Source organism: Schistosoma haematobium, chromosome 3, assembly GCF_000699445.3.
Source record: "Schistosoma haematobium chromosome 3, whole genome shotgun sequence".
NCBI classification, from domain to species: Eukaryota; Metazoa; Platyhelminthes; class Trematoda; order Strigeidida; family Schistosomatidae; genus Schistosoma; species Schistosoma haematobium.
In genome coordinates, this window is record NC_067198.1 from 43,495,358 (window position 1) to 43,511,597 (window position 16,240).

General features: G+C 33.0%; 1 protein-coding gene across 2 annotated transcripts in view; it reads left to right on the plus strand.

Moving 5' to 3' along the window:
• MS3_00005834 (uncharacterized protein) overlaps positions 1-16,240 on the plus strand; it is a 138,900-nt gene that overhangs the window by 49,276 nt on the left and 73,384 nt on the right. For both annotated transcript variants that reach the window (XM_051213927.1, XM_051213928.1), the window contains 3 exons: positions 1,874-2,033; positions 8,119-8,206; positions 12,357-13,061. In XM_051213927.1, the coding sequence (XP_051069944.1) occupies positions 1,874-2,033; positions 8,119-8,206; positions 12,357-13,061 (953 nt within the window). The remainder of the gene's footprint in view (positions 1-1,873; positions 2,034-8,118; positions 8,207-12,356; positions 13,062-16,240) is intronic.

The window sequence follows — 16,240 nt, forward strand, 5'->3', positions numbered from 1 at the left end:
TAACAGATTTAGAATTATAAACGAAATTATTTCTGACATGTTAGATGCCACCATTATTATTATTATTATTATTATTATTATTATTATTATTATTATTATTATTATTATTATTATTATTATTGTCACTATAGGTTCCTGATATTTATTTACGATTCGTCACATGTTCATCGAGCAATGTGAATATCTTTTATTTTAAGCAAAGATGGATAGTGGTTAGCAGTGGAATCCGGGACGCACGTTTCGTCCTATTTGGGACTCGTTTTTCGGGATGAATATCATATCATATCTAGTAGTTAACGTTTTATGACTTCAATGAATTAATTAGTTGTAGAATTCCTTCTCTCAACTGGTTTCACAACTTCTCACTAATACTACATGAAGGTTATCTAGAAGTAATTTCGTGTTGAACACACAACTTTATAGCTTTTTCTTAACATTATTTGATCTCGAAAAAGTACCTTGTTATTCTTATTGTTGTATGATTAAAGCGTCCGGATTCAGTGGCTTTAGTGGATTGATGCCATTATCTTGTCCTGATCGCTCGTAGCCTTTTTATTTACTCGCGAGTATAGAATGTAAGTGAAGGTAACGGATGATCATGAATAAAGAAATCGATCATAATGAGACGATTGAATTTCGAAACCTGACTATTAGACGTTCCTGAATCATTCAGTCATTGAAATTTTTACCTTCCATCGATCACTAATTCAAGATGTCATATATTTTCAAGTTATACTATAGTTTCCTATTTAAGATTGTATTCACTAGTTACTACTTAATAACTAATGGTCGTAATTATTTCAGCCCTACGAAAGACCAATCACAGCCTGAATAGCTCTGTATTTTCATCGCTAACTGCAACACTGAGTGATTAAACTTCCTATAGGAGATTCATTTCCCTCAAGATTGCAAACTTGCTTTATTGATGTATACCAGCTAACATGAAATCTAGTTCAAACTAGGTTTCTTGACAGTTGCCTTCCATTCATTTAAACATATCGGATCTCACATATAATAACTGATTTCATATTACATTCACCTCCAATAGATAGTACTGCAAATTGATCGATAGGGCTTCATCAACACTAATGAACTAGATACATATGCATTCGGCCACTACTCAATAATCAGTCAGTCGTAAATATCACAATTCTGTAATTAGTCAGTGGAGGTTTGAGTAGTTCGTTAGTAACATTTCAGACTTCGAAACTGGATGATACATGATCAAATTCATCAAAGAGCATTAATTCCTTGAAAATTGCATGTACGCGTTGATAATAAGTGCTGACTACCATGAAACATAGACTCTTACTAGTTACATCTATCCATCTAAAATCTTAGCATAGAGCACACAATATCAAGTCCCTTAAATTGGTAACTATGTAAGTTATTCTTGTTAATAAAATTGCTGTTACACCTAGGATTAGTATTCAATTGTAATTATTATCTAGTTTAAATTTAATCCATTTTTGAAGGAAAATATACAATGACTATTATTCAGACGTTGCAGCTTTAATACGTTCTTAATGTTCAATAAGACGTGTTCTTTTTTTTTACATTGTTACGTTCCTCATTCTTATCTCCCCTCTACCACCAGAAATCCACGTTTTCTTTTCCTTCCTTGGATATTTCAGTGTACTACATGTGCATAAATTGGATGTAGTAATTTAGTTACTGAATGTATGTGAATGTTTTCTGTTCTTTTATTTAATCTCATGAAGTCGTGAAGTATTTTATTTGGTATTTCTTTTTACCAAAGATAAATGGTGTATACTTATTTTTCTATTTGGGTTAGCAAAACAAACTTTAGCGTATGCTTGTGTGTGTATGCGTGTTTAGACGTTGATTTTTCGTTTATTTTTATACATTTTAGGTGTTGACTGGAAGTCATTGATAGTTCCGGCATGTTTACCAGTGGATACAGATTATTTTCCAGATACTTGTCGTCTTCGTAGTGAATGGTACACACTACATGATTATCGTGTTGTACCAAGTGGTATGTCACCAGATGAATGGGATTCTATGAATAACACGTAAGTTTGTGTATATCTCATTTTAATGTATTAAAAAACTGTTAATGTATTGTGGAATTATGATTAATACTGAAGTTGAGGATTTTCATTTCGTCTTATTTTTAACTTGTCAGTGCTCAAATCTCAGTATTGATGCTTACACTGAGATCTGAATTCAGTACTTATCTTTCTAAACTTCATCTTGTTATCCACGGATTTCTTAAGTATATATATCCACTAGCGTATTTTACTGATACAACGCTTATTATTAGTATTCATGAGTTGCAGTCACATCTGGCTGATAAATTTAAAATTGCATGAAACTCCTCTCCTGTATTCCATTGCTAATCATAATTCAAATAGAGAATATTTTTAATATTATTTCAGATTATTTTATTTTTATCTCTTTCAATTCCATTACCTCCGTTTCTGTGTTGATACTGAACTATAATAAGTAAGTGAACACAATCAGTTCCATGAAACCAATGTGTTATGATTGTGCGAATTAATTTTCATATAATGAAGATTAATGCAATTTGAAGATGAATTTTCGTCACCGACTGATCTTAGTTACGGCATTATTAAACAGTAAGGTAGCTATTTCATCTCAGGTTGGGATTTCCTAGCTATAATCACTAATTTTTCTATTAAAAAAATGGACCAGGGATCTCGATGCCTTATGGTACATACAATAATTTTGACCACTGATTCAAGTATTCTAGTATCTATGAGATTTGTAGATTCTTTATTTATTACTTGGCGGAATCGTAGCTCCTCGTTACTAAATAATCTCTAATCAGAATGGAATTATTGTTAGTTTCTTGTCGAGTTTCCTTTTTAATTGAATTCAGTTCATCAATAGTAATTGTCATTAAGAGTTTTATAAACTAACTATATTATGAAATCAATTTTGATAAATATTAAGCGATAGAACATGGTTAAATTTATGTCTTTTTTGCATCAAGAACTGATCTTATTTGAACAGCTATTGAAAGAGAGGACAGCTGTTCCATCCAAGTAAGGGACTTCTCAAGGATGTTCATCTCTGAACTCATGTGGGATCGAACTCAAAACCACCGACTCTCTAGGTAAACCTTTAGATCACTCAGTTGGTATCTACCAGACTACATGTCTAATTTCAACTATCTTCCGATATCATTAATGGGTAACTGATTCACACTGACATAAATGAACACTATTAATTTCAGCTTTTCATTATAACTTCAGGAATCGCCTCTTGAAATAAGTCATTAATGAACACAGAACAACTCAGTCAGTCAGCTACGACGTAGGACCAGGCACATATATGTATCGGTCCAAGTTGCTACAAGTTGCCTCATTAGCACAACAAGATGAACACCAAATTCATAGAAGTAGTCACTTCAATCATAATAATATATAAAAGAAATGTTGCATATAAGGATATAGTACAGGAAGAAAGAATTAGTTTGTAGAAAGAAAGATATGAAGTGATTTCAATCTAATAGTTTAAGGGAAGACAAAGAGTGTATACATCTATGCCATTGTGATCGAGTCAGAGCCATGTCACCCACAGTCTCCAACCATTGGTTACGATGGTCACGCGGACCCCAACCAAGTAGTCTGCATCTACTAACTAGTCTAAGACTAGAAGTTACTGACTTCGAGAACTGAGGCAACGTTTTGGTTTGGCTGCCCCTAATATTTTTTTGACCATCCCCAAGACAAGCCAACATTGCGCCGCGTTTTGCAACCCATTGGTCATGATAATCACAATGCTCCCAACCAAATAAGTGAAAAGTCAACAAAAAGACATAGACAAATAATCATTGACTTCATGAAATGATACCGAATCTTGATTTAACCACCCATAGCTTTCTTTTAACATACATTAAAGACAACCAATATATTATCATAATATTAATATTATTAGCTTTATTCAATATTATACTTCAGGTAGAATATAGAATTCTCAGCACAAAGTATTGCAACAAGTTTCCTTTACTTATTTCTTGATTGATCCTGACGATGAATATTGAGTGATCGTCGATTAAATGTTAATAGTTCAATAAATCGACATCTAAATGATGTTCATTCTTTTCGATGAATAGTGTCAGCTATCACAATATCTCTGATTGTACTTGTTTGTAACTTTTACGGTGAAAGGTCATAAATGTGCCTGAATAGGTTATGTGAATAACAGCCATAATGATGTATTAAAACAAACAAAATTAGATAAGTTTTTAGAATATCTAGATGGCAGGAATAGGTAGCCCAAATGTTCAAGCATGCCACCATTACTGCCATTACACACCTTGTTACATATCCTTTGAGCATACGTTGTAATGCATGTTTCAACTATCTGAATGAACCAAGATTCATTACCTCAACAATCGATTTGTCATTTTTTTTTACCTACTAATCTGAGTTTAACTTCACGATTGTTCACTTAACAGTTTCTTATCATATATAGCTGATATTTCGAAGACGTCTAAAGTCAAATACTAGTAAATTATGAATATATTCTCTACTTTTCAACTTCATGCTTCGAAGCCATAAAGTAAAGTAGAATTTCGGTCAAAAGTTCATTATCATTATAAGGTTGTGGAGATCTTGGATGAGCACTGCTGAGGAGTCTCACAATAGGAAGAAACGGGCATCCAGTGCTTCCACGTTTTCAATAGTGGTCTAACACCAATCGGTTCATGATCTCAATCAATAAAAGTTCATTAAACTGAATATCAAAAATATATATATATATATATATATATATATATATATATATATATATATATATATCTTATATAATATGCGTGATCAAAACAATTCCATTGATTACAATATATCTCCCGGTCAAATTATTAAATAAACACAAGATGACTATTTAAAATATCGGGTTCATTAAGTAAATTATTGTTATCAATAATTAATTAATTTTTTCAACTAACCTAACAACAACAACAACAAAAAGCAAACATATTTTAAGCATAGAAATTAAATAAGCAGTTTATAAGTACAAATGATTTCTAATTAAACGAAAAATTCAGGAGATCAATGTTCAATGTATGTGGAAATAAGCAAAACCAATCTATCACGGAACGGTAAATACGTCATATATATGTTTATATATGAAAGACCATATTGAATAACCATTAATACAGATGTGTGTAAAAGTTTTTCTGAAGTTATTTCATTCTATAATTTGCACCGTAATCTAATCTTATTTAGATAAGCATTAAAAAGCAGAAAATAACAATCAATAAAATTTAACAAGTGATAATCCTACCCACCAATATTAATAGTTGTTTTGTGCTTGCAGTCACTAATTTCTAGTCTTAGCCAAGTTAGTAGATGCAGACTACTTGGTTGGGGTCCGCGTGACCATCGTAACCAATGGTTGGAGACTGTGGGTGACATGGCTCTGACTCGATCACAATGGCATAGATGTATACACTCTTTGTCTTCCCTTAAACTATTAGATTGAAATCACTTCATATCTTTCTTTCTACAAACTAATTCTTTCTTCCTGTACTATATCCTTATATGCAATATTTCTTTTATATATTATTATGATTGAAGTGACTACTTCTATGAATTTGGTGTTCATCTTGTTGTACTAATGAGGCAACTTGGACCGATACATATATGTGCCTGGTCCTACGTTGTAGCTAACTGACTGAATGTATTGAAGGAATTAAGTGATACAATTCAAAATTAAGATACAATCTTTGTTCACTTTTTATCCTGTTAATTTTAAATCAACATATTAATTCAATGTAGCAACTTATTCTCCACACATTTATGTTATGGTCCTATATTGTTTACATTAGTTCGAAATGTCCTAAAGTATCATCATTTGATTTAATTACTAAATAGGTTACTGTTATATCCCGATAAGGATAATTAATGGTAACTGTTGGAATCTATTTCTGGACTAACACTATATATATATATATATATATATATATATATATATATATATATATATATATATATATATATATATATATATATATATATATATATATATTATATTTTAACTAACTAAAATATCCATATTCATGTTCTTCTTATCATAAGCTTTATTTTGACGTAGGAACTTATATTATACGATTTACCATTCTTGAGTTATGCCCAGTCTATTAATTACTATCTCCCTTACTCACAGACACATTTGACTGAATCTTGTGCAAATGTTATTTCCCATTTTATGGTGTGATGTGGTCTGTTTGGTTTGTATATAAACCCAGTATGTTCGAAATACATGATTCATATCACAGAGTCTGAGATTGGTGTTCTAAATTCAACGAGCTGATCTAGGCAAAAAGTAGAACTGATGAGGACTCTAAACTGCTCGTACTTGTTTTATGCGTTATTGATCCAATCGATAAATCATTGTTCTCTAATTGGTGTTATCATCACGTTCTACATTAACAGGGTACAAGTTAATAACAATTGCTTACTTTTCATTTTATCGACTTCATAACTCATAACAATCAATTATCATTTGTTAACTCATTTAATCAGAACAAAATGTATGTTGTTTTTCTTTCTTTTTTTTTTCATTTTTTCAACAACAACAACGAACAATAAAAAAGAGGTTTATCTCTCCATGTAAATTTTTACAAACTAACATGCATATAGAGATCAGTTTTTTTTGAAAAAATTTTTTACTAGTTTAGTTCAAAGTATCATTTTCAATTGGATCATGATTGTTTGTATTATGAACAACAACAACAACAACAACAACAGCAACAACAAAAAACGTATTTTGTCATGAGTTACATTTTTTTGGTTATTAAATGGTAAAGTACATACATCACCACCAACAACAACACCAACCATAGCAACAAGAAAAAAGAGAGAAATAATCAGGAATGATTTATATAATTAATTGAAATTTTACTAAATAAATAATCGTGTTACATTTCAAAATAGCGAATATTTTTAAGACAATTATTTATTTGTATTTATGCTCATTTGAGTTAGGTATTTTTGTTTAGTTGTTTGTTGCATGGTTACACATTAAATCTATGCTAGTTTTAATTGTGTAAAATGTATGTAAGTTTTTTTTGTTGTTGTTGTTTTGTTTTAATGATTCTCTAAACTACGAAATTCTGTGGGAAACAAACTTGAAAAATATTTTATTAGATATAAATATCAGAAGGGGAGTTTTTTGTTTTGTTTGGATTTTATAATCATTTGAATAGTTGAGATCATGAATCAATTGAAGGTAGACTATCATGAAAAATCTAGAAGCACCGGATGACTGTTTTGTTCTATTTTGGGAGTCTTGTTGTGAGAGAGTAATTCATTGATAACAGTGGTGGATGTATCGCTCAATTTTGTGGATTAGTCGAAGTTAGTACATTAATACCATTGTATGCCGGCTCAGTGGTCTTAGTGGTTAAGCGCTTGCGCGCGACACTGATATGTCCTAGGTTTGGATCTCGCGACACGGGATCGTGGATACTCACTGTTAAGAAGTTTCACAATAGGACGAAACGGTCGTTCAGTGCTTCCAAGTTTTCCATGGTGGTCTATCTTCAATTGACTCATGATCTCAACCATTAAGATATAAATATGTTTATAATATAATCCTGGTGTTTAGAGAGGTCTAGAAAAGGCTACTTTTGAAAAATTACATCCTTCATCTTTCACTAAGGATCTCGTTTGCCGACTGTAAACCTTTCTAATTGTAAAACGAACACATTAAAAAAAAGATTTTTGTGTACCTGCTCTCAAGTAGTTTTTCCCCCTTGAGCTCTATGATCATGTTCTGATGGCACTGAAATCACTATTAATTCAGTTTTTGTTTAACATGCCTTAAAATGAATTATCATTTCACGGTTAGTGCAACTAGGAACTGATTCATACAAAACTCTTTGTTGTCTCTTCATATTTCTTCCATCTACATTGACGTTACTACTTATGAGTAGTATTATATCAGCTAATGAATTTCGGGCTACTGATCCGTCCAGTTGGCACATCTTTTCATCTAAATATTGAAATAGATTGTTGTAATTTCATAATTTTCCTTCTCCAATTCCAAATCTTGTGTTAAATGCTAGTTCATTACTTCTGTTTATATATTAATTATTATTATTATTTTGGTCTTATATTCCAGTTTTTCGGAACCCGGCGCTTTATACAACCGTCGCCAATTGACAGCTCGTGAAGTATTTCAAGAGATGGTACTTCAACGAATAAGTCAGGTATGTTGTTTATTGTAAATTTCAAAGTATTTTTCTCTGTGCTATCGAAAAGGTAAAGTACTACGTTAATAGAGCTGTATAACTTTTAGACTTATCACAACGCGTAGTTTGAGTATAAATTATGCTCGGGTATACAACTGAGTGAAACCGGAACGAACTGTCAGGGATCGTCAGTTCCCTTAAGATTACAGGTACACCTTGATGACAGGTATCAAACAGCATAAAACCTAGGTCCAGGGTTTCATGTCGTCTACCTTCAGTCACTATCTCATCTCAACATAGTGAACGCGATATTGAATCACCTAGACTAGTTGACCACATTGCAACTTGGTCGATAGAATTCTATCTGCACTAAGAAGGATCTGACATATATGGCATTGGTCACTGATCAGTTATCAACTAATTTTACATAGGTGTACAAAGATGTGGTATGGCAAGACATCCAATTAAATATATTTTAGTCGCAATGCCTTTATCATCAATATTTAAGATTAAATCATTGCTATTTTCTCAGTGAACACTTAGGTTGGTTTACTCACAGTCGATACTTAATTTAAATCTTAGACTACTATTATAGTTCATTCGCTTGTTATATGTGATGAGATTTTTTTAAGACTCTGTTCCCTGTTCTCCTGTTTTATTTATGTAATATTTTAAAGTGTACCTTTGGTCTTTATTACGCAAATGTTAAATGTTTATAAACAAATGTTAGTGTTGTATAAACATAATTAATATTGATTATATAAAGCCTCAGTGTTTTAGATAAATGTCGGTTAACGACTATCAAAATCTAGGGATATAGACAAACGCTTAGGTAAAACATCTGTTTACTTATCAAGCGGTGAGTATACTGACCAACAATTCCCTCTGTATTATTTAAGTTTTAGGACAGTAGTTTTTTTGAAAGCAGAAGGATTATGTAATCTATAAGTCTTCGAAATATTATTCGTGAATAGTGGAACGAATGTGTGATACATTTTGTGGTTAAATGTATGAAGGATACTTGACAAAATACTAAGTTTTATCGTGATGCTATAAACTTTCATTAATGGACGTGGTTAGGATACATACTATGTTGGACTGGCCACAATCGTTTATCCCAACACACAGTGCTAACTGATATAGACCTGTGTTGGGAGAATGTTAATGGTGAAGATTAGCAAGACACGGCACCAATCCCTGAAGTGTTCGGGTTTTAAACTGGCTTATGTCAGGAGGTAGATTTCCTGGTTGTTGTATGAAAAATACCAATAACTGGTTTGCATACATCTACTCGTTATTCTTTCAGTTGAACCGTCATTTTCGAACTATATTTGTCATATTAACCTTAATTACTTACGTCTGTTACCCCTCATCGAGGAACAGGCTACCCACCAGCATTCTCTATCCAACTATATCTGGAGCAATCCTTTCCAGTTGTCTCCAATTGCTATTCGTGTCTGCTTCTAATTCTCGAAGCAGAGTCGAATAACTGTCCATAATGTTCTCCTATGTACACTGTCAAGTGCTCATAGTCAATGAAGTTGATGTATAGTGACGAACTTCATTCAACTGATTGTTCAACGATGATCCGTAGTGTCATGATTCGGTCTGTGCACGACTGATCCTTACGAAATCCGGTCTGTTGATCTGGAAGCTGGACGTTTAGTGAGTCTATCAGCCGGTTCAGCAACACTTTGTTAAAAAAAACATTCCTGCTACTGACAGTAATGTGATGACTCTGTAGTTTTCGCATTTGTTTAGATCTCCTTTCTTTGGTATCTTGATGAGTTATCCTTCATTTCATTCTGTCGGCACTTGTTCTTCTTCCCAAATCTTCCTGAATAAAACGTGGAGTATGTTTGTAGTTGCTTCTATTTCTGACTTCATTGCTTCAGCTGGTATGTTATCAGATACTGTTGCTTTCCCACACTTGATTTGTCTGATGGCCATCCTGATTTCTTCGACCGTTGGTAGTGTCATCTATAGGAAGGTCTGTGTGTGCAGCTTCGATGTCCGGTACATTCAATGGGGCTGGTCTATTTAATAGTTCCTCGAAGTACTCTACCCATCTGTTCCTCTGTGATTGTTTTTCCTTCTTTGTCCTTGACTGGTCTCTCTGGTTCATTATATTTTCCTGTCAGTTTCTTCGTCGTGTCATATAGTTGTTTGGAACAACACATATAAGCGAACAATTGTTTTCAATTAGATCGTCATCAGGCTTTACTCTAATATACATGAATATTTCCTTCTCTTGCAGCTTTTTCCACGTATTTCTGTTGGTCAGCCCTAATGTTATTCTTCACTTGCTTGTTTGCTTCTGTGTATTCAGTTTGTGCTTTGACTTTCTCTGCTCTTGTTCGGCTGTTGTTAATTTCTGTCTTCTTGTTCTTCCTTTCTTTGATCTTTTCTAGTGTTTCCATGGAGATCCATTTCTTATGATGACGCTTCTTACTGCTTAGTATCTACTGACACGTTGAAGCTAATACTTCATTGATCCCTTTCCAGTTGTCCTCCATATTAATTTCATCTTCTTTAATCAGATCCTGTAAGGCTTGGAACCTATTGTTGAGAGCTATCTTGAATTGATTGAGTTTGTTAGTATCTTGTAGGAAGGCTGTATTGAACCTTTGTAGTGCTGTTTGTCCAGTTGTCCAGTGTTTCCTTGGCTTCAGTTTCATCTTGGCAACCTTCGGATGGTGATGATCTGAAGCTGTGTCATCTCCTCTTCTGGTTCCCATATCTTCCATTTTCCTTCTAAGTTTTTTATCGATACAAATATAATTGATCTGGTTTTGTGTAGTGTGATCCGGTGAGACCCATGTAGCTTTGTGTGTACATTTGTGTGGGAATATTGTGCCACCTATAACCATTTCATTGAGTACACATATATTTGGACATCTCTCGTCATTTTCATTCCTTTCTTCCAGTCCAGTGGGTTTCACTGATTCGGGGAACCATCAAGTCGTTTCTCCTCATTTCCGTAGCTATTTTACTAGTCCTTCCGGTCTTCCACCTTGTCCGGACGTTCCATGTACCTATAAAAAATTTTGTTGTGGTTGTTAAAAGGGATATCGGCCTCGTGACTTTGAAAAATCTTGGATTTCATCACGAGACGTCATAATTCTTCCTTGAACTAGGAGGATAGAGTTCATTGAATAAGAAAAAGAGAATTCAGAGAGAAAAATTTTCTTTTCGACGAAATCATTTACTTAAGCTTTACATTCGTATATATCGTTATATGGAAAATGTACGTCTATAGAAGGATAGAATGGATTGTATCACAAAAATGGATTCGACAATGAATAACAAATGAGGTTAACGTACTAATCAAGGGGTAAGGAAGAACAAAATTTAAGGGTCAGATAATAGTCCAATTGACAGATACGAAGAAAAACGACAAAACAACAAAGGTCATAATAATAGACTGAATAATAATCAAGAAAACTTGTAAAAGGTAATAATAATAAATGATTAGAGTTTAAAGTGCAAAATAGTAATAATAAAGGTGCATTTTAAAAAAACACCTGGAAACATAGAGTTCAATTTGTTTATTCTGGTTAGCGTTTTTTTAAGCGAGGTTTTTTTCCACGGGATGGGGTTGCCGACACCATGCCTAACCCTCCTCTTTTAACCGGTTTTTGGACCGGCAGTAGGCCTGTGGTTCTCTAACTAGCATCAGTTTTTGTGAAAAATAGTTGTTCAAGTAAACTATTTAATTGTTCCTGAAAGCTACAATGCTTCATTCTGACAACAGTGTAAGGTTAAATGTTATTAGACTAACTCATTTTGAAAAATCTTCAGAATAATGATGTATAATCTGCTCAACAAATACATGTAAACGAGGGCTGAAAGGTTCTGAACACTGCAGGAGTAGAGAAAACCCCACTCATGATTCCAGTTTCGTTAAAAAGTATCAATGATCATAAATTATTTTTTATTAAGTATAACTTCAAGAGTAAACTCTAAGAGATGTTATCATTAATAGTAATGGGTTGGGGAGAATCGTGTTCTCATGAAGAGAGAACTGTTGAAAGTTTAACCACATGTGCCCTAAACTTTGTAGGATAAACTTTCATAACCCCAGTTTGTGTATTTATTGGGCACATTACATATGGTCTATATTTATCTTCCAATTCCTTATCAGAATTTTTCTAATCTTTAATTTCAGGGCTTTCAATTATGTCATGAAGTTGTAGCACATAATCCGACTAATTCTAACAATGTCGAACATCATTCTGTTACCAGTATTAATACATCTCCTACCACCATTATACAAAATGACAATCTTCCAAATTGTTCAAACAATAAACCTAAAACTTTGTCTGTAATAAAACAAAACAATGATCGACATACTGCATCGAATTCTCCACATACAACATATCATTCACGAAGAATCTCAAATATTTCTACTACTGTTATAGATGCTACTATTAATAACAATATTAACAGTAGTTCTAGTTATTTTCCAACTAGTAGAAATACTACTAATACTACTCAATTTGCAAAATCAACAAATCGATGTTTACCCACTCGTTTATCATCAAAATTTCCTACAATCAATAATACTGCTCAACCATCGAGGGGATCGAATGTATCATCATCCATATATAATGGACGTGTTCTAGGTGTTGGTCTAACTATAAATCCATCGAATAGAAGTGGAAATCAATCGAATTGTCACAATGGTAGTCGTACTAGTAATAATAATAGTAATAATAATAATAATCATAATAATGGTAATAATAGAAATGTTACCACAACCATTAAATCTATAAATCGTTATACAATGAAAAAATCTGATAATAATACTACTACAAATACAATGTTTAACTCATCATTATCAAAATTCGGTGATACTGATCAATTATTGAAGGTAATTCTTTTTTTTAAACTTTTTAATGTGTTAGATGTTCAGTTTCTTTCATTTAATACACATAAATTCTGTTACAATACCAACTCTAGTCACAAAACCCCTTCTGCTACTAATCAACATATGCTCATTAGTGACTGGCTTCAAGATGTATATTCTGGAGTTCTAGTGAGAAGCAGTGATCAGTGGAGTTCAATCGAGTCTGTTGTGAGATAGTAACTCACTGATGACAATGGTAGATGTGTCGCTCAATTTCGTGGATTAGTTGAAGTTAGACATTAACACCGTTGGATGCTGGCTCAGTGGTTTAGAGGTTAAGTGTTTGCGCGCGAGACTGATAGTTCCTGGGTCCGAATCTCGCGGGGTGCGGAATCGTGGATGCGCACTGCTGAGGAATCCCACAATAGGGCGAAACGGCCGTCCAATGCTTTCAGGTTTTCCCTGGTTGTCTATCTTCAATTGACTCATGTTCTCAACTATTGAGATAAAATATCACCATGGAAAAAAAGAGAAACGGGGAAGTATAATCAATCTTTAACTGGCTGCTATTCTGAGTTATATGCGATAATGTCTCAAACTTTTAAATTCCATCATGTCTATGATTCCAACTTGAAAGTTATGGTAAATGTTATATCTAGAACTTATATTTTTCTTGCTATGCCATGTCCAACACTCAAACACGAGAATCCTACAAGTCACAAGTTAAAAGACAGAAGATGAGAAGGAAGGATTGTTATTCTAAAAACACAGTGTCAATTATGGTACGAAACACTTAGGTATTTATAGTTTTTAGTAAAAACTAAATCATCATTACAGTCGTTCAATCCCCGTGCAGTAGTTTATAATATATTTTCCAATCGGGAAGCTATATGTCAATATTCGGGAATGTCTTTTCAAAAGATGATTTGATGGAATGTTTTCAACTCTTTCAGAGATTCATTGAGTTCGCCGAAGACCGTCCCTACAATAGACTAAGAGATTCTAGTCCTAAACAGCTTTCTTATTATTAAACTGACTAAGTTTATATTGAATGACTTTTATAATTCATATAATTTTCTTTATTCCTCTTCATAAATACTACTTACTAGAACGAAATAACTACATTTCAATGTAATGAGATAGTTTCTTAGTGTTTTAAACAATGAATTTTTCAGTCTTTTTTTTTACAGTCATTTTGTACTATGCTCTAAGTACTTCATTTTAAGTATAATTATGTAGTTGTATATTACTTAATGAATACAGAGGTGAAGAGGAAACGAACGGATGTTAATACACGATGATACTATTAATAATAATGGTAGTAATAATAATGGAGGGTAGTTAAGATCATGATATGTTATGGGGTAGAACAGGTCATTTTGAAACATAGTGATTAGACCTCAATTGATAAACCCACTAATGTGCACAAGTTTAGGCTAGTTTATTTAAATTTGTAGATGGTTTTGAAGGATACTTTTGGCGAGGAGACTTTGCCATAGTTAACGAAGTGTTTAAGTATATAGTATCATACATTCATGTTTTAGCAACCATTCAGTTTAATACTCGTAAATACGTTTACAAAAAAAAGTGATTTGTACGGTCAATATAATCTGCTCTATATCAAGTAAACTGATGGATGAAGTGACCTTAGAGTGGTATATCATCTTTTGTACGTACCCGACTCTGTTGTCGACTAGAAAAGACTATTCAAGGCTCAGTCAAATTAATTAATTTTCTCTAATCTATATTTCAACCAATCATAGTATTATGGGGTGAATTGTTTCAACTTCCTCACCATGATTTATAATCGTTATATGTAAATTTACTGGGCTTTTTGAATTCCATACTCGATTTTACCAGAAACCATTCCTCTAGGGTTAACAAGACTTCCAAGAGAAGTGAAATAGTCAACTTATCCAACTACTTCACTCCTTATTGTTAGTTCAGGCATTGAAGCAAATCGGTTCTAAATACACCATTTTGCATTGAAAAGGTGAGAAACATCCCTAATATGCTTGTGCTGTCATTCAAAACAATCAGAATGCTTCCATTTTGTCAACGTTTATACCAAACAAAACTATATCATCTGCTTATTCTAACTGGAATGTCTTTGGTAGTTAGATCAACCTTTAGAAAAGAATGATTTGTAGGCGAACATCTGTAACGTATTCGATTATATTTTGACTACATTTCATATTTTATTTAATAACAACATTACTCACTACTTAATAAGTTAATTTTCAAAAGGAAACATCAATTTCATATAGCGTAAAAACTATGAAATGGTTAAATTCACTTGGTATTATTTGGCTTGTATCTTCCCATTGAGGTTTAAGACTGCAATTGGATCAGTCTGTTATCGGCATATGTGCATACTGTGCGTATGCAGTTTATTTAAAAATTGCCTTAGTATATTCATCATCTCTTTTGTTTGTTTTTCCTCTTGAAATATTACATACACCAATCCTACTTTTTAAGACCTCAATTCAGTAGTCTAGACATATTTGATAAATTTTAAGATTTTCTCTTTTATAAAAAATAGTAATCAATCATAATGTATATTTTTCATGTTGGTGAAAAAGTTGACAAAGATACTAATGAAAAAAGAAAACTTTCAAGTTTTGTTTTCCCTCTTCTTTTTTTTATCACAATTTTTAGCAAACATGTTTGTGTCTTGAATAATAATGATGCATCATTACTTACTTACTTCCGCCTGTTACTCCCAATGGAGCATAGGCCGCCGACCAGCATTCTCCTTCCCACTCTGTCCTGAGCATTCCTTTCTAGTTTTGTCCATTTTTTGTTCATTTTTCTTATGTCTGTCTCCATTTCTCGACGTAATGCGTTCTTTGATCGTCCTCTTTTCATTTGGCTTTGAGGATTCCGAGTAAGGGCTTGTCTCGTGACGTATTCGGGTGCTTTCCTCAATGTGTGTCCTATCCACTTCCAGCACTTCTTCCTGATTTCTTCCTCTGCTGAGATCTGGTTTGTTCTCTCCCATAGTAGTTTGTTGCTGATAATGTCTGGCCAACGGACCCGAAGTATTTTGCGTAGACAACCGTTAATAAACACTTATATTTTCTGGATGATAGCTTTCGTAGTTCTCCAAGTTTCCACCTCATTCAGTAGAACTGTGTTGACATTTGTATTGAAAATGTTGACTTTGGTGTTGGCTTGTGGACAGTTGTTTTGAGTTGTAGATG